The following is a 24,075-nucleotide window of genomic DNA, read 5'->3' on the forward strand; positions in this document are numbered from 1 at the left end:
GGATTCTCTTGAACAATGAGTTTTGGAAAGAGACAATGCTGTTACATTTTGAAAATGTAATGTTTTGGAGCTTTGAGCACCACAAGCCAACTTCCATCTAGATCTATTATATTCAAGAGGAAACAGACATTTCCATGACCCCCTGTAGCCAACAGCAAATCAGTTGAAAAAAAAAATCCAAAAAACCCCACATAGTTTTAGCTAGATATCTTATTAAGCTAATGTTTGTTCCATGAGTCCGTTTTAAATGCTGTCTGACTTCTTCATGTTTTCAACTAGCTCCTTTTAAAGCAATCTTGTAACAGGGGTCTGAATACATTTGATGGCTATACACCTTTTTTAATATAATCTGTAACTCCACAAACTGAGAGAATCTAGTTTTGGAAATTATAGTTTTATCAATAAAATGTTGGCTTCAATTTAAGTGTTGTTAACCAAGAATCAAAGTCCGAGCAAAGCCATTCAAAGCCGCCTCCCTGTTTACATAACTACTTTTTTTTCTTCCAGCAGTATTTAAACCTCAATCTGAGTCTTCTCTTCCTCTCACTCCAGTCCACCAGCTCTTCCTCTCTCAACTCGCCCCTCATTTTTCGTCACTCATCTTTGCTGCAAAAATGGCAACAGCTGGAAAGGTAGGTACATTATTCAGTATGGGAATAATCTTATGAAGAACTGTGATGTTTTAATGAGTGTATTTTAAGCATAGTCTAGTCTGTAAAAATAAAAAAAATAACACAACTTCAGATTAATATACTTCATTTGAATATTGTGAGATCCTTCAGTGTTTTTATATTTGACTACATTTTACATTTCTGTGTATGTTTAGTGTTAATGAGTGTAAGATACCAAGCTGACATCTGACGTGTTTCAGCGCTTTCAATGTAATTCTCTTTGCACATGCATGTTTATTTTCCTCAAACTGAAAGTTCATTTTTACTGCAATAAAATGTACAAAAATAAAATAATCTCTTTCTTTTTCTGTCCCCTCTATGTCAGTGAAATATTACATGTCCTGTTTGGACTTGGCACACAGTTTGAAACTTTCCAGACAGCTTTGCACAACTGTTGATATTGGCAAAGATGAGGGAGTAGTAGGCCAGGAGATAATGGTGGAAGCCCAAGAATTCATTGTCAGTCCCGGGAGTAATATATAACCAAAACTTTTAAACTGCCTGATTTGACAACTGATTTATTCAGTGGTTTACCCAGTGATATTTAATGTGCCAACCCAACATTAAATTATACTGCTCTAATAAAATCTAAGTTTGTCAAATAACTTTAAACTGTTTCATGTGAGTTTTTGCTTTTTCAGAATAAATGGAAATAACTGCAAACTGTTAATATGTAATTATTAAAAATAAGCGGTGAAACCCATTTGTTTAATGTTTGCTACATTTGGTGACATATAAGCCAATCGGGTGCCTCTAGATGAGTGTTTGCTGGAAATTAGCACAAAGAATAATAACATTTTCCAAGCACCCAACTAGGCAGTTGATGCTAGTCAATATTACCAGGTCAATATAAATGCTTTTGATTTACACATGCTACTTGAGTGGATTCTTGGCTTGACGCCCTTCCAGAAACCCATCCTAACTGTTGCGGCATCAAGTAATGTGAGATTTCATGTGGTGTCGCTGCCCTCTAGGTCATCAAGTGCAAGGCAGCAGTGGCCTGGGAGCCCAACAAGCCTCTGGTGATTGAGGAGATTGAGGTAGCCCCACCCCAGGCCCACGAGCTCCGCATCAAGGTGAGAGATTTCCGCTTTCAAGACTTACACATGCACATGCACGGAGATGTCTTACTGTACATGTGAGTAAGTAGCAGTAAGAGGTTAAGCAAAATGTTGTAGGACTTTGGTGAAAAGGTCCAGGTTGAACCATCAATTGCTACTGCAGCCTTAAAGGTAGAGGACGCAATTCTGGAGAAAGATTCTCATTTCCAGATCATCAAATACCAACGCTTTGGGTATTTGTCCTGACATTCCGACCCAAAGCATCGGTATTTGACAATTTGGGAATGAGAAACAATCATCTATCTGTTCAAAAGAAAGCAGCATCAGTGTTTCCATTTTTGTCTTTGGTGCAGATTGTGGCAACCGGGGTTTGCCACACAGACCTGTATCATCTGTTCGAGGGTATGAATAAAGACGGATTCCCAGCAGTCCTAGGCCATGAGGGAGCTGGCATCGTAGAGAGCGTCGGGCCTGGAGTCACTGAGTTTCATCCAGGTCAGTTAAAGATTACAACCTCAACAGTTTGTCTGACAACTCATATTTTTTTCCCCCCCTTATAGATGTAGTAATGTGTAAATCATTGTAGATAAGTATATTGGTGCCATTCAGCCAACAAACCTGCTGCCCATTTGATATATTGTTTTATAACTTGTTATATGTGTTTGACACCATTTGGCAACTTTGTGTCTGAATTTCAGGAGACAAGGTGATTCCTTTGTTCATCGCCCAGTGTAGAGAATGTCGCTTCTGTAAGAGTCCTAAGACCAACCAGTGTGTGAAAGGATGGTGAGCTCATCTACTTCTTCTCATCTCTGAATTTCATTCATCCATTTTATGCGATGTGTCTCTACTGTCATAGCACCTACTATGTCAGTGGTGATGCCTGATGGTGACACAGAACAGCCTGTTTTGATCCTTGGCTTTTCATTTCATGGCATATCACTCATGTAAACGAATATTGCAATATTTTGTCTCAGGTTGTATTTTCACCTTAACAAATTCTCTGTTCAGGGCTGTTGAAAATCCTAATGCGATGGCATGTGCAGAGTCCAGGTTCACCTGTAAGGGCAAGAAGGTGCTGCAGTTTATGGGAACCAGTACCTTCTCTGAGTACACTGTGATGAACCAGATAGCTGTGGCTAAGATCGACCCTGCAGCCCCTCTGGACAAAGTCTGTCTCCTCGGGTGTGGAGTCTGCACAGGATATGGAGCAGCAGTCAATACTGCTAAGGTGTATTTGTCTGACTGTTGGGGATAGTCCAACATGTTATTGTTAAGGGCTGATACCTGCTGTAATTAATTCCTCCCGCACCATCTTGTAAAAGGTCATACATCTGAAACAAAACATACTAACTGCATGTGGCACAACTTTCATTATTGTACAGGGCACTAAAGGTCCACTCTGAAAGAAAGTTGATTTTAGTCTCTCATCCCAACTTGTAAATACTGACACTCTTGGATGGCAACTGACCCAAACTACCAAAGCATCACAATTTGCATGTTGGGAATGAGACTCAAAAATAAAGTTTCTTACAAAGTGGACCTTTAAGAAGTCCAACCTAAAGTGCCAAAGTCTGTTTTACTTTAGGTGGAACCTGGCTCCACATGTGCTGTGTTTGGCCTGGGAGCAGTGGGTTTGGCTGCAGTCATGGGCTGCAAAAATGCAGGAGCCAAGAGGATTATTGCTGTTGACATCAATCCGGAAAAGTTTGAGAAGGCCAAAGTGTTTGGAGCGAATGAATTTGTGAATCCCAAGGATCACAATAAACCCATCAACCAAGTTCTGTCTGAGATGACTGGCGGAGGAGTGGACTTCTCCCTGGAATGTGTTGGGAATGTGGAAGTCATGGTGAGGCAGATAGAGGGGTTTGGCATTGTATTTAAGAGTCATCCCAAAGACATGTTATCTCACTATCAAAGCACCTATTTTCTCAGTGGCTTTACGGATATGAAACCAGTTAGCAGTTAGCTGACTTTGTCCTGTTTCTCCATCTAGCGCAGAGCCTTGGAGTCTTGTGTGAAAGGTTGGGGTGTCAGCGTGCTGGTGGGCTGGACAGACCTGCACGACTTTGCCGCCCGACCCATTCAGCTCATCTCTGGACGCACATGGAAGGGCTCCTTGTTTGGAGGTGGGACCCCCTGTCAGTCAAATGTCACGGGTCATTTTTGATTGGTTGTCAGTTTTAAGACGGTGGGTCTTGCATAACGAGAGCCGACCAGAGGAAAGAGTGAAGACATGGAGGCAGAGAGGTGTAATGCAGATGAATGCAAATGGCCACTTTTCATTGAGACTGTGATGGACAAAGAATGATAACCTTTATCCCTCAAGTTTTTTTGATTGTTTGTTTCTGTCTGCACCTATTTGTTAACCTAAATCAGCTGACACTGAGCTTAGTTTATGATTGTTATGTGATAGTAAAAAGTGTGAAGAGCTCATCTGGGTTTATGGGATAACGCCTGCATCCTTTTCATGTTCACTGGCAACCAAAGTCATTTCTCATATGTGCAAGTTAGTAGCTAGTACAGCCATAAGGCCTAACAGAAGATAAATCCCTTAGATCAGAAATCATCTTCCCAGTACTACCTGTGCCATGACATGTAAATAGATCCGGGATGTGGATAAACATTAATGAAAACATTTATTTCTTTGTTTCAGGTTACGTTTTTGCTAGCTAAAATGGCTAACTAGCCCCAGCTTTAGATTAGCATACTAGTTTACTCTCTGTTGGACTGGGAAAGGCACCTCAGTCATATTCTTCTTATTAAAAGGGGGTTAGACGTTGCTCATACAGAGTAAGGCCTGCATTCTTTTTTTTTGCTGATTAGCAATTTTCATATTTATTACCCATTAGCAATCTCTGAACCACTTCGCAATTGTCTGATTACGATTTAGTATCTTAGGGCAACGGCCAATGTTTTAGTGCTTCCGGTGTAGCCAGATGTAGCCAGATCTGTTATCCAGATAATAGATGTCCGGGCCAAGACTTCTTCCTTCAACATTTACAACATTTCAGCTAATCTCTATAAAGATGCATATGAATGCAGATACATTTAGAAACAAAGCTAATAAAAAGCTAAATCGATAGCCAAGAGATCCTGATATTGCATTCCAGCCAATCTCCTCTTTCCTCTCCACATTGACTGTTCACCTGCATGCAACCAAGGTGTATCTGATATTGCTGCATTGGTGTTTTTCCTTGAACATCGTAATTAATGTTGTTCCAGGACCATCCGGTCAATTTAAGGAACAGCAACAAAGTTGACATCTGGTGCAAGCCACTGTGGCTGAGTGGATTAAGTGTAGGACTCACACTGAGGAGACTGGGATTTATATCCTGATTGGAACAAGCTAACTTATTATTTTCTGTTTCTTTTCAGTTTTCTGTTGCTGTTAGCTTAGGTTTGCACAACAGCAATACTTGGTTAGGTTTTGTAAAAAATATGCAGCTGGTTAAAAAAAGCACTTTTCACAGCGTTAAACACATGTTTGAAAGAAAAACTTCTCCCATTTGTCTGGTCTTATTCCTCAAGTTGCCAGAACCAATGATGGCCCTCGAGCAACATTAGTTATGATGTGCCAAGAACAAAACATTGCGATATCAGTTCGTGCATGGAACCAAAGCCCACTCAAATGTGACTGGTGAATGCTCAAACTACAAATTGACAGCAAACGGAAACCATATGCAGATATGTTTCTCAAAATTAACCTGTTAACCTAAAGACCTCAGATTATTGTACCATTTTGACCTGTGATGGTAACGAAAAGCCTGTAGGCCAGACCTCTGCAATCATCCAACAAATATTATTAAGAGAGGACTCTATTTGCTATTATGTCCTTATGTGTGTGTTCTCTGTTACTCAGGATTTAAGAGTAAGGATGGTGTGCCCCAGATGGTGAAAGACTACCTGGACAAGAAGGTGAAGCTGGATGAGTTCATCACTCATAAAATGACCTTAGCCCAGGTCAATGACGCCATCGAACTGATGAAGCACGGCAAATGGTAAGCTTACACTCCTCTACTTTATCCATGAGGATTTACTAACTAGTTATACAGGTGAAGAATCATTAAACGCATGTCTTCTCAATTCTGTTGTTTGTGTTCCACAGCATCCGGACTGTCCTGAGTGTTTCTCCACAGTAACACCACTGTGTTGGCTTTAATGATGCCAAAACCATTTAATGACCTGCAGTTATGCCACACAGAATCTTAACACAACACAATGCAAATTATAAAAAGAGCTATCATTTATGTAAAATATATGTCAATGACCTTGAACATTTCACACTATTCACTGAATTATGTGCAGATTGTGAGGATTATCTGCAGTGTTCACATAAGCAAATGGGATGTGTGGCTTCCTTGTTGGTGCTCTGGTTTTGTTGTGTTGTATTTCACAGGAAGTGTCAATAACACTGTCTTGTTTTTACATTCTGTATTGCATTGTGTTTAGTATGAGAAAAGTCTTCTTGTCAACCAGCTTTCTATCAGATTTACTCAAAACAGCTTAGTTTTGCCTGCTTGGCAGGCAGCATGGAAATTATTATTAAAGTCCAACTGAAATGAAATTGCAAATGTATTGTTTTCTTTTGTGATGGTGCCCCATACCTCTGCATTCATATCCATCTACAGATTCAAAAAAGCCTTGCATAAAACAATAATGTTAGCACTCATAGGTTGAACGGTCACACTGACACAGTGAGCTGCCAACAACTAAAATAATAACCTACAGCATGTAATGTTCAACGCAGTATATTCACAATCCAACACTAGCATGTACTTTGAACTCTTAGGATTATGGATTCAGCACGGATCAGATGACAGTGCTTTATTTCAGATTGTGTGTTACACTTTGTCACAGGAGAAGAGGACCCAAACGCAGACAACACACAGGAGGGGAACCAAAAGTGAGCTTTAATAAAATAAAAGCTGAAAAAACAAAACATAAGAAATCTATACCAACCAGGAGAAACCAAAAATGAGTCAGGACCAACAACAAAGTAGCAACTAAAAAGCTTAAACAAAGTGCAACAGAAAAGCAAAGTTCAAACCAAACTCAGAGACATACCAAAACAGAAGGCACGAGGAAACACTGGGAAGAAATGCTAGGAGGCAACACAGGGGAAGACGGACCAAGACAGAGTAACATTAAACAACATGGAACTCACAGATTTACACAGGACACGGAACACAGAGGAATGACGGAGTGACAGGGAATGACAGGGAACATCACAGAACGAACTGACAAACACATGAGGGAGAACAAAGACTATATACACAGAGACACTAACGAGGGGATCAGGAACAGGTGGAGTGAGGAGGGAAGAGGAACAGGTGAGGAAACGAGCGGAAAAACACTGGGATGGAAAAAACACAGGAGGAACTGAAAAGCAAGAAGAAACACATGAGGGCATAATATCAAAATAAAACAGGAAAAACAAGAAGACACTGACTAATGACAGTGGGCATAATATCCTAATAAAAGAAAAACATGAACAAGACACTGAATCATGACATTGTGGCCACAGGGATCGGTCACACTGACACCAAGAATCCCAAAATAAACAATGTACAAACACATATTCATATTCTTTGGGTAAAGTAAGGCTTACAAATTGTTAGGACTTGTAAGCCTTACTTTAAATAATCATCATTTATCATCATAATCTTTCTGTGCAGAGTTTGCATGTTCTCCCCGTGTTTGAGTGGGTTCTCTCCGGGTACTTTGGCTTCCTCCCACAATCCAAAGACATGCAAAGTTAGGTTAATCAGTTACTCTAAATTGTTGTTTGTCCCTATATGTCAGCCCCGTGATGAACTGGCAACTTATCCGGGGTGTGCCCCGCTGTCACCCAATGTCAGCTGGGATCGGCTCCAGCCTGCCCGTGACCCTGAAAAGGATAAGTGGTTTCAGATAATGGATGGATGGATCATTTGAAGAAAAAAAGTTATTTTCATCATTTAATAAAAAAATGTATTGATGCCAACCAAAGCTTTTCTCTGGAATCAGAATATAGTTACTTCACACTTTCACTGTAATTTATATAAAAAATAGGAAAGTTCAGTTTACTTGGGTTCTTCAGCTGTAAAATGCAGAGAAATAATTCTCCATTATCCAAATGAGTGACATGGTAACATAGTGTGATGTCACAAAGTCACAGAATTAAAGGCAAGCATTAAAGAAGAATTCAAGAAAGAATTACAACACTGAAGGAAAGGGAAAAAACAAAAAAGCGTAATCGGTCTCAGTGTTTTATACTTCACTCCACTATATATTTTAAATAGCAAATAGTTATTTGCTGCTATATCAGCAATCAAAACATCATATTTTTATTATTTAACTAAATAAAAAAAATATTTTATTCTTGCATTTTCTTCAAACAAAATTGTAAATAAAAACCAAAAATTTGAAATCCATATTACAATCTAATTTTCCTACTCAGCAAGCAAAACACAAAGGAAAGGCAAAGCAGAGGTAGCAATAGCTGTGACTTGAATTTCCTGTGTAACTAAATGTATTATTGTAAAATCTAACCTCAAGGCTAATCAAATTAACTTTGAATGTTGTCTGAAATCATTCTTTGAACTTTCAAGTCAGAATTGTATTATAGACATCTTGAATTATCATTTATACTAAACTAGAGAACAAGAAGATATATAAAATGTAGGCATTGGCTAAATCCTCCGTACAACTGCAACAGGTCTCAGCTTTGGATTTCTCAAAATGTAGTGTTAATGGGACATTAGTAAGAGCCTGTTAGCCTGTTCATAATAGGTGCACAAAGAGTTTTGAGAGTAGTGTCATTGTGTGATTTCTTCTTTCTCAAGCGAATAACCTTAAGCTTGCCTGGCTATTTAGCTTACTAACAATAAAGTAGGGTAGCTATAATCAATACTTTTGTAATAACAATGGACCACATGATTACTTGTTTATATAATCATTCACAGTGATGAACCGAAATGAATTATAACTCAACTCTGCAGTTCTTCTCAGCTATGCAGGGTGTTCAAGTGTCCTTTAGCTAATTATTTCTGCTTTCTAGCCTGCAACTTTTGATGCACTCTCCCCGCTCTCAACATTGTTGTTTCTGGCCAGATTTAAACCCAGACTGCATGACTGACAAGTAGGTTATGTAAAAGTTAATGTTTACTCGTGGTCACATACAGACTTGCATTAAAAGCAGGCGGGCAGATCAAACCCGAAGTCCAAGGGTCAGGCAGGGAAATAGCCTGTGGCCTATATACTTCATGGCCGGATGGAGTGTCTGGATCAGAAATGACAGGAGAGTATAATATGGCAGGGAAAAGCAGAGTAAAGAAGCTGCTCTGTAGTGTAGTGGTACTGCAGCAGATAATTCTGTATTGCTAGCCAATTGTCCACAGGATAAAAAGGCTGTGGCTGTGGTAAATATAGTCTTTTTAATATCCTGTGAGCTCTGTGCACGCTTATCACTTCACCAGAATTACTGATGCATGGTCGATGGGTACTAAGTCAGGATGCCTTTAGTGGCTTCTGCGTGGTTTTAAGCATGCTGCAGAGCCCTACTGTCCTGCATAGAGCACAAACCATGCAAGATCGTAATGTTTCCAGTCAGGATGCCTTTAGTGGCTTCAATTCACACATCTCAATGCTGTCCTGTCAATAAAGCCATAAAGGCCAAAAACAAACAAACACGCAGGAAAAGTGGATCGGGGTGAATTTCCATTATCAGGATAATTGTGAACCGGGAAAATCGTCTATATCTTCAAATGAGTGACTTAAAAAGACCAATCCAGTATTGATTTCCTGTTTTATTTTCAATTGCCACAAGATGATCCTGTATCTTTCAGTTATTTCAAAATCCTGAGTCTGTCACCATAGAGACTAGGCTAGCCCATTGTATCCCCCACAAAAAAGTTAAGTCGGATGTGTGAAATTATGAAATCCAAACTACAGAACAATAGGAAGATGAGGTGCCCATTTCCTGGAGGAAGATGTCTGTCCACAAACCAACAGCTTCAATTGTCCACTCCAGCTCTGTTTGCTGAATGATTTGTTTCTCTTCAGAAAAAAGATAAAAAATATTTGAAAGATAATCAGATATCGTAAATCACAATTATTTTGGCCAGGATAATCATGACATAACATTTTCATATTGTCCCATCCCATGGCACATGTCTGTCATTCACAGGAACTATTATCAAAAATAAACATTATTGATTTACTGTCAATGAATATCACCCAATGTATCATATATAAGCACATTATGTATAGACCAAAAGTAGTAGTTACGAGTTACGACAGGGGTGGGGTTACACGTAGAGGTGACCTTACTCATACAAAGGTAACAATATCCACCTACCAGCCACTCTAGGGCTTACTTAACAACACGGTTTATCTTGTCAAACAAAAGAGATTAACATTGAGTTGTGGTGGCTGCTGCTTGTTTTTTTCTACACAGCCTCCATATCTGCCACCTAGATTTGGGTCACGTGAATTTAACGAGCTGATAATAAGTCCCAGCCTGTTACTGTTTGCCAAACTGGTATACTGCTGTGACATATAAACCCAAAGTCCAGGATCTATTCTTGCTCCCACCATACTCCTGTCCTGAAGCTACACTCCTCTCCTAACTCCTCTGTCGCTTTGTTGTTCTCAGCTTTGCAGCAGAAATGGCCACAGCTGGGAAGGTAAGTACATTGTATCATTCAACATGTGGACACTTGTTTATGTGAATGTATTTATGCACACACTACTCACTACACAATGATGAAACAAAGCATTAAAGAAATTGAACAGTATAATACATGAGTATTGAAAGTGCTTCTTTATTGGGTGCAGTTCAAATAAGTGTATGTAAGGCTGATTCAGTAGGTGAAGCATGAATGGGTGTAAAGTGGATTCCTGATGACACTATACATACATTTTGTAATGTCTTCCTGTGCAGTACTTAACTGTGTATCAGGTTACAGATATGTAATGTATGTAACGGCTATAGTTTTCAGGGAGCTTGACTTTAAAATATTCTCTCTTTCTCTATCTCTATAAATGTCTCTTTGCCCTCTGCTCCAGTAAGATATCTCAGGTCCTGCCTTAACTTGGCGCACAATTTAAAACTATCCATTTCCTTTCGTACTGTTGCTCTGTTTTGGAAACCCTTCCTAGTATGGTTCAAGGAACTTTAAAAAGAAGGAGGGGTCATTACAACACCAAATCTTGCTTTGAGGCCAGACTGTGGTGACAGCTATATTGAAGTCTATGGAAATGCATGGAGAAACGCAATAAAACCTAACAGGTTTTATTGCGTTTCTCCATGCATCTCCTATAGACTTTAATACAACCTGCACCGCAGGTTATATTGAAGACCCCAAAGGTTCCTTGGTGTGGTTTAACAGTGGCAGTCCTCACAATTATTTGTCATTTGTGCTCATGCTGGGTAATTTCATGTGGTGTTGCTGCCCTATAGGTAATCAAGTGCAAAGCGGCAGTGGCGTGGGAGCCAAACAAGCCTCTGGTGATTGAGGAGATTGAGGTAGCCCCGCCTCAGATCAATGAGGTCCGCATCAAGGTGAGATAAGTCCTAACATCCATGTCTGATATTAAAGGGGCACTATGTAGTTCTGGAGAAGAATTTTAAACTCAGAATTCTAATATTTACTATATTAATGAGGTAATAATACAAACTCCAGAAATATTCATTTTTCCATAAATTAATAAACAAGCTTTTTCTCAGAGGAAAATACGGGTCCCCAGAACACTGTTTGAAGCTAGAATGGTGGCAGGGTCCTATCTTAGCTAGCTATCTTTAGCTATCAAATATGTTATTTTACCTTGAAATATGGCACAGTGTCCCTCCAGATTTTCACTATTCATCATCTTTTCAGTTGCTGATCAATTGGGAACTGGTAAAATGATGACAATTTGTCAGATTCCCTATTTATACCCAGAAGATGCACCATTAGCAGTCACGATTCACACCTTGAACCTAACGTCAAAGGAAAAGGGCCGCTGTGTGAATATGGTCTATATAATGTGTTATAAGTACTGCTGAACCCACTGAAAGTGAACACTCCTCAATGTGTTCCCTGTATCATCTTTGCGTTTTCATGGTTTGTTACTCTCTTCGGTGCAGATTGTGGCGACTTCAGTGTGCCATACAGACCTGTACCACCTTTTGGAGAGTATGCATCCAGATGGCTTCCCAACAGTCCTCGGCCATGAGGCAGCTGGTATTGTAGAGAGTGTTGGACCCGGAGTCACTGAATATCAGCCAGGTCAGTTTCGAATGGTACTACATTATGCGTATTTGCTTTCTTTCTGTGAAGTGAGTTGAGGAGATCAATATGTTTTGAGGGTGTGTGTTGAGTATGGAGCAGAAATGTGTTCAGCTTAGTCCATGATAGACAGTGATAGACATATGGTTCATCCACTTACCTGCAAAGTGTTTTTTGAGTGTGGTTCCCCTTTCCATACTGTTTCTAGCAGTGGTTCTGTGTAACAAACCATCTGGCATGATAGATCGTTTGAAGTAGTTGAGTTTCAGCAGAGGGCACTCTCAAGGTTCACTTGTAGCTTGATAGTGTATAGACCTATCACTTAACTAAGCTAAAAATAAAAAATGGAGGTGCAAACTAGGAGCAAAGCCATACTGAAATTACCAACAAGATAAGGCATATGAATTGCGCTCAAATGTATTCAATCTGATTACATGTTCATTTTAATCATTCCGACTTGACTTTTTGAAAAGGGACTGCACCACTGGCACCTCTAAAGCTATAAACTATAAACACTATGCTGTAATAAACTGAGGCCTACTTTTGCCATTCAATATTTTTTGCGATATTATAAGTTGGCCCTAAAATGTATTTGACCGTCACATGGCAACGTTGTTTTTGTCTTTCAGGAGACAAAGTTATCCCTCTGTTCATCGCCCAGTGTAGAGAATGTCGCTTCTGTAAAGACCAAAGGACCAACCAATGTGTGAAAGCATGGTGAGCTCAATAAGCATCATATAGACCTGCCATCCAGCGGCATACTTTCCTCAGTCCAAATATTTCATTTAGTATTCAGTACTCAAATTTTGTTTCAGGAGGGCCACTGATCGTCCCGGTGTGATGGCACCACCAGAGACCAGGCTGACCTGTAAGGGCAAGACCCTGCTACAGTTTGTAGGGACCAGTACCTTCTCTGAGTACACTGTGGTTAACGTGATGGCTGTTGCTAAGATTGACCCCGCTGCCCCTCTGGACAAAGTCTGTCTAATTGGGTGTGGTGTCTGCACAGGATATGGAGCAGCAGTCAATACTGCCAAGGTGAATATGTTTGACTGTTGCAATTAGCTGAAATCTTTGTTGTGAGATTGAAACAATGAAATTAGGTATTTTGCTATACGTGCCTAGAAATTGCCCAGATTGGAGCATTAAAAAGTTCAATCCTTACTTTAGGTGGAACCAGGCTCCACATGTGCTGTGTTTGGCCTGGGAGGTGTGGGTTTGGCTGCAATCATGGGCTGCAAAAATGCCAGAGCCAAGAGGATTATTGCTGTTGACATCAATCCAGACAAGTCTGAGAAGGCCAAAGTGTTTGGTGCAACTGACTTTGTGAACCCCAAGGACCATGATAAACCAATCAGCCAAGTGCTAGCTGAGATGACCAATGGAGGAGTGGACTTTTCCCTGGAATGCACCGGGAAAGTGGAAGTCATGGTAGGGTGATTTCATTGAATCTGGTTCAAGAATATAATAGGGAGGTATCTAACTCTTGATACAATAACCTTTATTCTAATCAAAGTCAACTAAGTTAATTTGCTCTTTTTTCCAGCAATAGTCTTTAAAGGTGCAATATGTAAGAAAATTTGGTGGAAAAATTATCAACAGAATGCAAAGTTAGAGTTTTAAGGGCATGGTATCAATATATTATGTTGCAGAGATATCTAATGAAGTTAACATGCTAACCAGCTAGCTCCATCTCATCCAGGTCCAAAGCTCCTGGGCTCACGGTGTAAACACCGACACTCCCCTGGTGCTCTGAGCTCCCAATCTGTAACTGCACAGCTAACTAAGCTAACCACCTAACAGTTACAGTTAAAGTTAGCAGGAGTTATTGGTTACTCTAGTGATATGCTGCCCCCTATTTGTTTTGAGTATGAATCTCTCAAACTCAAAGTTACCCAGTCCACATTTCCTCAGCTAGTCAAGAGATTTAGACCTGCACCCATGTGCTAACAAACCCTCTGACTTTGTGCTGTTTCTCCATCTAGCGCAGTGCCTTGGAGTCTTGTATACCTGGTTGGGGTGTCAGCGTGGTTGTTGGCTGGACAGACCTGCACGACATTTCTACCCGACCGGGTCAGCTCATTGCTGGACGCACATGGACGGGCTCTGCGTTCGGAGGTGAGACAAATATGACTTTGAGTAATGAATCTTTTGTTACTAAATGGCCATGGGTTTTTGTTTGGTTATATTCAAGCTAGTTATATTCTGGATAAGACTCTAACCTCTTATTATGTGATTTTATGTGTATTCTATGACTTAGGCTTTAAGGGTAGAGATGCAGTGCCTGGGATGGTCAAAGCCTACCTGGACAAAAAGGTGATGCTGGATGAGTTCATCACTCACAAATTGACTTTGGAACAGGTCAATGATGCCATTGAAATGATGAAGACCGGCAAATGGTATGTTTACACTCCTGTACATTATCCACCATTCATTACTCAGTAACAACACGATACATTAATAAGTGCAAGTCTGTTTACTTCAGTTATTTTTATTTCCACAGCATCCGGACAGTCCTGAATGTTTCTCCAGAATAAGACCACTGTGATGCTTTTGTTGACCCCAAAATAAATAATAGATCTACCAAATAATGTGCAATATACATGACCTTGTACAATCAACACTGGACAGTGACTTATGTGTAACTTGTAATGTGAGAATTACATAGGCAAAAGCAAAACATATGGTGTAAACAGAAAATCTCTCTGGCTTCCTTGTTTGTGTTCTGCTTTAAGTCTGTTGTATTTCATAGACAGAGCATTTACATGTCTAAAGCATTGTCTGTCATGCCTCTGAATGCTCTATCAAAAGGTGTTTAAACTCTCAGTCAAAGAGTTTTAGCTCAGATTTCCTCAAACCAGCTTAATTATATCAATGTTTGCTTAGCTTGGCAAAAGATGTTGAAAATACGGTTCATGATTGCTCTCTATTTCTGCGGAAACTAAGTGCAGCTCCAAGATGCAATTCTTTTTTTTTATCCAATTATCACAAGAGTATTATCATAACCTAGAGAATACAACAGCTGCATCCTTGTTTGGGTTTTTGTGTATAAATTGTACAAATGTGTGATTTAAAACTGCAATTGTTTCACTATATGGATCAATGTCGATTGTCTACATATAAATTGTGTGCCCTTATGAACAGAAGAATTTGCTTCCTTTGGACTTTCAAAATGTGAATGGCAATTAAATAAGCGACATTATCTTTTCTTGGATACTTAATTATATTTGATTGCTTTATGTTGGTACCAGCAACTCTTCACATCCTTGGCAAGAATAAAGTTTCCTCTGATAAGGAGCTGGTCAGGAATCATCTTAGCCTCTTTAAACTGTCCTGGTGGGGAAAGCATACAGCATTTTGAAAGTATTAGAATAGCTCATTATTACTACTACCTATTTTAAACATTAAAGTGTGTTTAAAGGTCTTGGGGAGTACTACCGCAAATGTGAAAAAAGTATTATAAAGCCTTTTGTCACTCCACAAAATTGGATGTAATCTGATAAATTCCCTCAAGTGGTATCAAGTTGCATTGTGGGGAATGGAGTCGCCAGGTTTTGAAAAGTAGTCCACTGGTCTGGCATTGCATTCCTATGACAATGATGGACTCATTATGGACAGTTTAAAAATAATGAAAATTGATAAAGCAGAAACAGAGATATCGTCTTTTTTCATGCATTCTTCTTCCCTTTCCAAAACCTGCCACCTACATTACCCACAATGCAATTTAGCCACTGGAGGCGATTGCACCTTCCTCTGGAGTAACACAAGGCTTTATAATACTATGTTTTTCATATATGCTGTAGTACTCCCAAAGACCTGTAAACACATGTTAATGTGTTAAATTGGTGGAGTTATCATTTTTGTTTTTTTGTTTTTGTCTGTTTTTCATCTTTCTCAAAATGTATTGTATTCAGTTTTTGTCTAAAAAAAAAAACAATAAAAAAAATCAAAGCAACCTAGGCAGTTCTCAGCTTTCATAGAAGGTAGCCATGTAATTTTCTATAAATACCCCAAGTGATTATCCTAAATTTAAACTAGTTGAATAGTAGATAAACAGGCACCTACAGTATATAACATTTTTACAGGGGGTAATAAAATAGAATTGAATGGAATAAAATGTTACTTCTGGAATAAATTAACTAAATTACTGTACGAAAAGTTATTGTATTTTTCCTTGAAACCTGTACTTAAAGGAATGTTATTGTCTGTTTTTCCTTTATGCTAACAACAAAAACAATTACTGTTTAAATAAAAATGCAACTAACATACTGAAAGCGCTAACCGAAAAATCTAACTGAAGTAAAATTGAAATTGATATTGGGAAACAAACAAACTAATGAAAAATCCCAAACTATACCTCTTCTAAGGTCCTAACTCCTTTCATAAAGCTGTTAAATGAAATGGCACACCCATACATTTTTATTTAATAGAAACAAACTGCATAAATGGTATGTACCTTAGGTCTTCTATAATTTATTCTCTGTTTATTATTTCTCTTTTTATTTCCATATCTTCACCTCTGTTCAAAGATAGGAGGGGGGAAATGAGCTTTGTAGTAAGTCTAAAGTGTTTGGACAAGGCCTACCGCCCTCACAGGCTAGGCCCCTTTGTGATTGGTCTAAACCACGATAAGCATTCTGCACTCTTACCTAACCCTGAGTGTGAGCGTCCGCTTATGAAACAGCATGGCAACCGCAGGGAGGGTAAGCACACTGACTTCCTACTCTCATGTGTTTATATCAGGATAATGAACTTCTGCAATTGTTTGCTTGTTTCCTTTGCTCGGTCCAGATTTTATGCAGCAGAGGGAACTTTTACAGTACAACAGGAAGGATATCAACAGTTGAAGAGCTATTTATTGGTTAGAATCTAATGACTGTTGAAGTCATAAACAGGCCCTCTGCGGCACAATCTATAAAATGCACAAAGTCATTGGAGAGTCCGATGTGTTTCTCCCAAGAGTCTTAAGTATTTGCCTAAGTGCTTGTTGAGTCTTTCTATTGTTGAAACAAGTCTCCACAAATGGGAAAAAAGGGTCAAAGTTGTCTTGAAGACACATTTTGCAGGTTTGTTATGTTCCGCCTGTCAAGAAACAAATGATGTTGAACTTACTCTGATCTTGTTTACAGTAAAAGTTATCACGAGAGATGCCAGGCCAGCTTAAGCTCTTCTTGAATGCTGTGTTGTAGGTCATCCTGTGCAAAGCTGCAGTAGCATGGGAGGCTGGGAAACCTCTCGTGATGGAGGAGGTGGAGGTGGCACCTCCTAAAGCTGGGGAAGTTCGCCTCAAGGTAAATTAATCAGGGCTGATGTGTTTCCTGTTTCATGTCATATTTTCTGAAGATTTGTGTAATCATATAATAACTAAACTGATGAGGCTTCTTCGGTTCTAACTAACTGGAGGGGAGTTGCAGGCTTTTAAACACTGTGTGGGAGCGTCCTTACAGAATTGTTAAGGAAACTTATGTGAACTCCGCCTATTAGTGACCTATGCACTAGATAGTTTTATTTAGACCGTATAATGACCAATTTCTCCCAGCAGCTTATCTATTGTCAATTTTTTATTCATTTATTGTATGTACAGTCCAACACTAGTGTACTTTACACCTTTAGTTATTCCTGGTTATATGTTGTGAAAGAAGAGTTTGCTTTTTTTGTGACTGCATTCCTAATTTACCTTTAGCACGACAGCTCTGTTATGTTAATGAAATGTTTATAACCTCTACTTAAAGAAAATCTCACAACTCAGTAATAAAGTAGAGGATTTAATTAATTACTCATATGAACTGATTGATTAGTAGTAGCAGTTTTAAATGGATTGAGCATGGATCAGATCACAGTCCTTTATTTCAGATTGTGGCCACTGGGATCTGCCACACTGACTCCTACACACTAAGTGGCTCCGACCCTGAGGGAGTTTTCCCTGTAGTGCTGGGCCACGAGGGAGCCGGCACCGTGGAGAGCGTGGGAGAGGGAGTCACCAAGTTTCAACCAGGTTCTCCCTTTTTTTCTTGCCTTCTCTTAGCAGACAGGATTGCTGCATGTAATGTAAACATAATAAACATGTTCAAGAATAACGTGATGTTTGTGTTTTAGGGGACACGGTCATACCCTTGTACATCCCACAGTGTGGAGAGTGCAAGTTCTGCAAGAATCCCAAAACCAACTTGTGTCAAAAGATCAGGTATATGTCCTGTGTTTAAAGGTGCAGTGCGTAATATAAGGCCAGAAATTTTATTTAAAAGATTCAAAAAATTTGAAAACATTATTAACAGAATGTGAAGAAATAATAATAGTAACAACTGCAGTTTTCACATTATGTCAGATGTGTCTGTTTTGTCTTGCAGAGATATCTACTGAATTTAGCATGCTATCCGGCTAGCCTCAGCCAATGCCATCCCATAACTCCATTTGTACCACGAGAGCTGATAGTCCAATATCCCAGTAGTTTCAACTTGGAGATGTATGCAAAACTTTGCTACAGTTTACGAGCTCTCTTAGCTTTTAGTTGAATAAATAAACTAAAGATACTTACAACATGTTGAGAAAGGAAATACTTGCTAATCTTCTCGTCCCTGAAGTCGTGGTTGAAGTCGTAGAAAATCACCTCTGCACAGTGTTCTTTGTCATCAAACTGGCATCTGTCTGTCTCCAAAGCTATGTTCAGTCCCAATCCCGGTTCTGTTGTCCATTGCGTAATTACCAACAGTCTACACTGCACCAAGCTAGCAAACTAATAGGGTCACTAGCTGCGTGGTTAACTGAGCTAACTAGCAAATGGGAGCCAGCTACGGCCTTAAATAGCTACAGCAAAGAGTATCCTGAGCAGCCGTTAGTGATTACTCTGGAGATGTGCTGCCCCCAGTTGTTTGAGGGGGCCATTCTTCACTCATGCACCTTTAAAGCACTTTGAACAGTACCGATTAACTTCTCACATGAAAATCTTGCCTGTTGTGTCCCGTTCTTTAGGCTAACTCAGGGCAAAGGCTTGATGCCAGATGGGACAACCCGTTTCTCCTGCAAAGGCAAGAGCCTCTTCCACTTCATGGGCTGTAGCACATTCTCTGAGTACACCGTGGTGGCTGAGATCTCCCTGGCCAAGGTGGACCACAGGGCCCCTCTAGACAAGGTGTGTCTGCTGGGCTGTGGCATTACCACTGGTTATGGTGCTGCTGTAAACACTGCCAAGGTAAGTCAGCCTACCACCGTTTAGCTCCCAGCATGTGGGGTCTTACATATGGAAGGCAGACCTAGTCCTAATCAGCCACAAGTAATAATTCTCACTATACTGTGTGTTAGGTAGATGTTATGGGGTCAAGAGCATGCTAAATTTCCTTTAAAGATGCAATATGTAAGATTTAAAAAAAAAAAAACATTAAAAATGAAATGAGGTTATCACCAGAATTTGAAGAAACATCAGTTTTGATGTTGTCAAAAAGGTCTATGTAATGTGTGCCAGCTATATGTATCTTATTGAGGTTTGCATGCTAACAAGCTACCCTTATCAACAGCTTGTCAGTCTATATGTAAACAAAAATAACACATTTTACTAGTCTTCACTAGTACATACCCAGTTCACTAGTATCATTAACTGACTCTGCCCGGACTAGAATCTCGGGGCAGGGGAGGGTGGTAGGAGGGTGTTATTTTTGTTTACAAACAGACTGACAACCCAGCTCACTGGGTACGTAAAAATGTTGACCGCTTGTGGCAGCCAATTATTGAATCGGCACAAACATTTTGTACAGACATTCATGGCCCCAGTATGCTAATGACTTTGATCATTACCAGTGTGGTTTTGAGAGAAATGTCTCAAACATTTTGGATTGTTTGCCATCAAATTTGACAACTTCTGTTATCCCTTAACCTTTCATGTAGTACCATCATCATAATTAGTACAATAATTTGGTGTATGACCAACTACTTGCAAGACTTAATGACATTTCCGTCAGCCTTAGCTGTACTTTATATTTAGTGTTTATTGGAAATGTTAGCATGCTAATTCTCTAAACGAAGATGATGGAAATGACAAACATTGTACCCACTAAATAAAAGCATGTTGGATTGTCATTGTGAGCATGTTAGTGTGCTGACATTAGCCTTTAGTTCAAAGCACTTGCTGTGATGAATTTGAATATAGATAATCCCCATTTATTGCAAAATGCTGCTTCTTATGTAGCATTATGTTGTATTCCATTTCATTTAACATCATTCTTCTTTTTCCCTGATCTATACTCCACCATTAATCTCTGCAGAAATGTGCTGACCTGTACTTACCTCTCCCTCACTCTGCAGGTGGAGGTCCACTCAACCTGTGCAGTGTTTGGCCTGGGAGCGCTGGGCCTTGCAGCAATCATGGGCTGTAAAGCAGCGGGGGCAGCCAGAATTATTGGAATTGACCTCAACCCTGACAAGTTTAAAACTGCTCGAGAGTTCGGTGCCACAGATGTGGTGAACCCAAAGGACCACAGCAAGCCGATCCAAGAGGTCCTGGTAGAGATGACAGATGGAGGTGTGGACTACTCCTTTGAATGTGTGGGCAACGTGGCAATCATGGTGAGTGGGGGAGTAATAAACGTATATTACTGACCAGCTCCCATACTAAGTAATTCCTCTGTGCATGCTGAATAACCACATAAATCATGATTGTCCTTCATGGTTTACTGATACAATTAAATGTTTCTATGAAATTTCAAGTAATTTGACTTTAGTGTTTTTACCATTATTTTATTCTTGCCAGCCATGCAGTCATACTTTGACACATCCCAGCCTACCACTAACAGTCCTGGTATTTATCAGGCCTTAAAAACTGAATACATTCATGATAAACAAAGTTAAGCAATATTAAAAAAAACATTAGGATGAGTTGGTTGTAGTGATCAGTTGCTGTTTGTATCAGGCAGATGTGATACTATCCTGATATTTTCTCTTGGTGGCAGAGGGCAGCACTAGAGGCCTGCCATAAAGGCTGGGGCACCAGCGTCATCATCGGGGTTGCAGCAGCCGGACAAGAGATCGCCACCCGGCCATTCCAGCTGGTGACTGGACGCACCTGGAAAGGCACTGCTTTTGGAGGTAACAAGCTAGTTTTTGTGAGAGTGATTGATGTATATATATATATATATATACACACATACAAATATACATATATACATACATAAATACGTACATACACACATATATACTACACATATACTGATACAATTAAATGTTTCTATGAAATTTCAAGTAATTTGACTTTAGTGTTTTTACACACTATACTGTGTATATATATATATGTATATACATACAACTAACATGTACTATACATGTGTGTGTGAGAGCGTGTGTCTGGAAGAACAAAAGCAAAATGGTGGCTAGGGTTCAAAGTGCCATGCTGCCTGGCATGGACAAAGAAAGACTACAAACAAAATGGCTGATCAAAGGGGAGTACAAGATGGCCGACGAGGGTTGGACTCAGGTCCAAGATGGTGGATCACCACTTGTTTCTTTGATAGGGGAGAAACAAAAAGACAATGGTGGTGCTCACACCATTAGCTCACTGATATCACACGAAGGTGTGATATGGTCCAGGCTGAAGGAGCGTGTGTGTATGTGTGTGTGACGTGATGCCAGGTTAGAGAAGATGGTTAGTTGCATGGAAAGACCCTGAATCTGTGTGAAGCATAATTCAACTAACATCAACATCAGTCCTGTGCTTAGCCGTGCTATGCTGTGTGCGATCTAGGCCCAGTTCAACGTCACCAGTCTTTGAAGAAAAGATGCTGGTGGTTCCTTGGCTGGTGAGCCAAGAAGAAGGCTGTAATCCCAATGTTGAACAGTGCTGTTCTTGCTGTGCAAGGTCTGATCAAAGAAGGTGGATGGAGGAATCTGGTCGCTCCTTTCCTTTGCAGGGATAGCAGCTCGGTGCTAACTTGTTTTGTGTTCCTCGGATTGTGGATTTAGCTGGAAAGCTTTGCGTCGCAGCTGCTGGTAACAACTGAGCTCGAATACCAGCAGGACCTTGCATCGCTGCTGTGAGGAGAAGTTCTTTGGGCCTGCTGGAAATGCAGCTGGCAGCTCTCAGCGTATATATATTATTCTAATGAGCTTCATCTCCTGGCTTTGTATCTAGTGTCATTAGCTTGATGCTTTCTATTGTTTTTATTTTCTTAAATTATTTTTTTTATTCAGTGATGCAACACAAGACAAAGTGAGAGACATGGTAGGAATGACACTGTGAAACAAAAAATATACTGTTAGCAATAGAGACAAGCAAGACGTGACTAGACAAATAAACAAACAAGCAAAACAAATTAGTATATTACGACATTTATGCTTTTTAGTGAAATGTCTTTACAACAATTGGATGGATTGGTTTAGACATTCATGTGCTTCTGAAGATGAACTGTGAAAAGTATAACTTTTGACCTTGCACCATCAAACCTTTAATCTGCACAATACTTTACTTTATGACAAAATACCTGCTAAGCTAATTCCCATTTGCTTCAGCTGTACTTTGTGTTAAAGCTAATTAGCAAAATTTTGCTTGCTAAACTTACAATGAAGAACATGGTAAACAATACACCTGCCTAACATCTATATGTTAGCACCGTTATTGTAAGCGTATTAGGATGCTGGCATTAGCATATAGCTCAAACCTGTGTCCAAATACAGCCTCACAGACCTGCTAGCATGGCTGTAGACAGCAAAAGTGGAGTTGGACACCCTAAATGCACTTGCCCCATGCACTTTAGACTGTGAACTATAGATTGTTTAGATAGGGCCTGATAGTATTTTCTTCAAAGTGGGTGTGAGTGAACTTAGCAATTAAGCCCATACAGCACAGAGCAAACATCATTTTGTTTTTACAATGACTGCAACTTTGGATTGAAGCCAGGATGTTACACAAGCATTTGCTTTGTGTACACACTGAAAAAAGTGTGGGTGTAGATTAAATACAACTATCCCTTAGTTTTTCACTTCTGTGTAAGCTCAGTTGTGTAACTCGGTTGCTTTGTCACATATAGAAGCATCAAACCCTTCTAAAGAATGAGACTCTGTTGTAACATGAAATGATTCAGGGCTCATTTTACACTGAATACATCAGCTTCTCTAAGACTTGAAGAATTCTGCCCAGCCCATAGCCTGACCTGTCAATACTTTTGTGCAGCTGCATATATAGACAAAAAACATGTAACATTTTGTGCATTTTGTGCCACTACTTTTGTCAACTTAATGTTCATTTACACTTTTCCAAGGATACAAGAGTGTGGACAGTGTTCCCAAACTGGTGGAGGAGTACATGAACAAGAAGCTCAAAGTGGATGAGTTTGTGACTCACACTCTGCCCTTTGACAAGATCACTGATGGTTTTGATCTCATGCATGCTGGGAAATGGTAAGCCTCAACCTTACATATGTACATATTTAACTCATTTGTAATGTTAATGTGCGCATTGGTCTCACGTCCCTCTAGGTTTTGTCTGTTAAAGACATCACTGCTGCCCTCTGTTGAGGACAAAGCTCAGATGTGATGAGACAGGATTTTATAATTTTCACCATGAGTGGCCTTTTTTCAAATATGAGTACCAATTCAGTCAGTAATGTATGATCTGATATCTATAATCCAACTTTATTTTATTCTTTCAGCATTCGCGTTGTCCTGCAGTTCTAGATGCAGCACAGAAACCATGATCTCACTCCATGTGTACCCCACTCTGCAATAAATAAACTTTCAATATCCTGTTCCAAGTCTGTTTTGTTTGAACAATGCACAGTAAGACACCTCTTTGATCAGTGTTCCCTGAAGGAACAAGCATATACAGAGAGAACACTGAGTGAAGGGGAAAAAAGGACCAAAACAAGATTATTCTGAAATATTCTTTGATCTCGACTGAATGAATAATGAACTGGTACAACCACAAACAACCAAATGGTACAGTGGTGGAGGGTTTTTCAATTGACAAGGATTTTCAAATGGTTCTTTTACGTAATAGTTTGGACATGGCCAAAAAAGACATCGCAGAACATCCTTTGATTATTCTTCCTGTAGGATTTGATTTAATAATTTATCACTGTAAATGTAGGAGTCTCTCCGAGTTTCGGTGGT

At 39.7% G+C, this 24,075-nt stretch overlaps 3 protein-coding genes across 4 annotated transcripts; all 3 read left to right on the top strand.

Annotated features, from left to right (window-relative positions):
- Window positions 1-527: 527 nt before the first annotated feature.
- LOC141010108 (alcohol dehydrogenase 1-like) lies at window positions 528-6,299 on the top strand. Its single transcript, XM_073482930.1, has 9 exons — window positions 528-632; window positions 1,646-1,747; window positions 2,086-2,227; window positions 2,431-2,518; window positions 2,744-2,963; window positions 3,321-3,581; window positions 3,729-3,861; window positions 5,595-5,733; window positions 5,841-6,299. The coding sequence occupies exons 1-9, from the start codon at window positions 615-617 to the stop codon at window positions 5,872-5,874; spliced, it is 1,137 nt and encodes a 378-aa protein (XP_073339031.1). The 5' UTR covers window positions 528-614; the 3' UTR covers window positions 5,875-6,299.
- Window positions 6,300-10,294: 3,995 nt separating this feature from the next.
- LOC141010109 (alcohol dehydrogenase 1-like) lies at window positions 10,295-15,294 on the top strand. 2 transcript variants are annotated; one of them, XM_073482933.1, is made up of 9 exons: window positions 10,295-10,401; window positions 11,178-11,279; window positions 11,844-11,985; window positions 12,615-12,702; window positions 12,804-13,023; window positions 13,156-13,416; window positions 13,971-14,103; window positions 14,246-14,384; window positions 14,489-15,294. In XM_073482933.1, exons 1-9 carry the CDS (start codon window positions 10,384-10,386, stop codon window positions 14,520-14,522), a joined length of 1,137 nt encoding a protein of 378 aa, XP_073339034.1. In that variant the 5' UTR covers window positions 10,295-10,383; the 3' UTR covers window positions 14,523-15,294. The 2 variants fall into 2 exon arrangements, with proteins under 2 accessions (XP_073339034.1, XP_073339032.1); XM_073482931.1 differs by having other exon boundaries at window positions 10,296-10,401; window positions 12,801-13,023.
- Window positions 15,295-16,655: 1,361 nt separating this feature from the next.
- On the top strand, window positions 16,656-23,711 carry LOC141010110 (alcohol dehydrogenase class-3 chain L). Its single transcript, XM_073482934.1, has 9 exons — window positions 16,656-16,688; window positions 17,175-17,276; window positions 17,839-17,980; window positions 18,082-18,169; window positions 18,955-19,174; window positions 20,281-20,541; window positions 20,925-21,060; window positions 23,226-23,364; window positions 23,616-23,711. Exons 1-9 carry the CDS (start codon window positions 16,671-16,673, stop codon window positions 23,638-23,640), a joined length of 1,131 nt encoding a protein of 376 aa, XP_073339035.1. The 5' UTR covers window positions 16,656-16,670; the 3' UTR covers window positions 23,641-23,711.
- Window positions 23,712-24,075: the final 364 nt, after the last annotated feature.

The sequence above is a fragment of the Pagrus major genome, chromosome 16, assembly GCF_040436345.1.
Source record: "Pagrus major chromosome 16, Pma_NU_1.0".
Taxonomy (NCBI): domain Eukaryota; kingdom Metazoa; phylum Chordata; class Actinopteri; order Spariformes; family Sparidae; genus Pagrus; species Pagrus major.

Coding starts and splice junctions, on each gene's coding strand:
- LOC141010108 (XM_073482930.1), top strand. Junction 3,862..5,594: donor GAAGGGCTCCTTGTTTGGAG/GTGGGACCCCCT, acceptor TCTGTTACTCAG/GATTTAAGAGTAAGGATGGT. Junction 5,734..5,840: donor CTGATGAAGCACGGCAAATG/GTAAGCTTACAC, acceptor TGTGTTCCACAG/CATCCGGACTGTCCTGAGTG.
- LOC141010109 (XM_073482931.1), top strand. Junction 11,986..12,614: donor AGTCACTGAATATCAGCCAG/GTCAGTTTCGAA, acceptor TTTGTCTTTCAG/GAGACAAAGTTATCCCTCTG. Junction 14,385..14,488: donor ATGATGAAGACCGGCAAATG/GTATGTTTACAC, acceptor TTATTTCCACAG/CATCCGGACAGTCCTGAATG.
- LOC141010110 (XM_073482934.1), top strand. Junction 20,542..20,924: donor TGGGCAACGTGGCAATCATG/GTGAGTGGGGGA, acceptor TCTTGGTGGCAG/AGGGCAGCACTAGAGGCCTG. Junction 23,365..23,615: donor CTCATGCATGCTGGGAAATG/GTAAGCCTCAAC, acceptor TTATTCTTTCAG/CATTCGCGTTGTCCTGCAGT.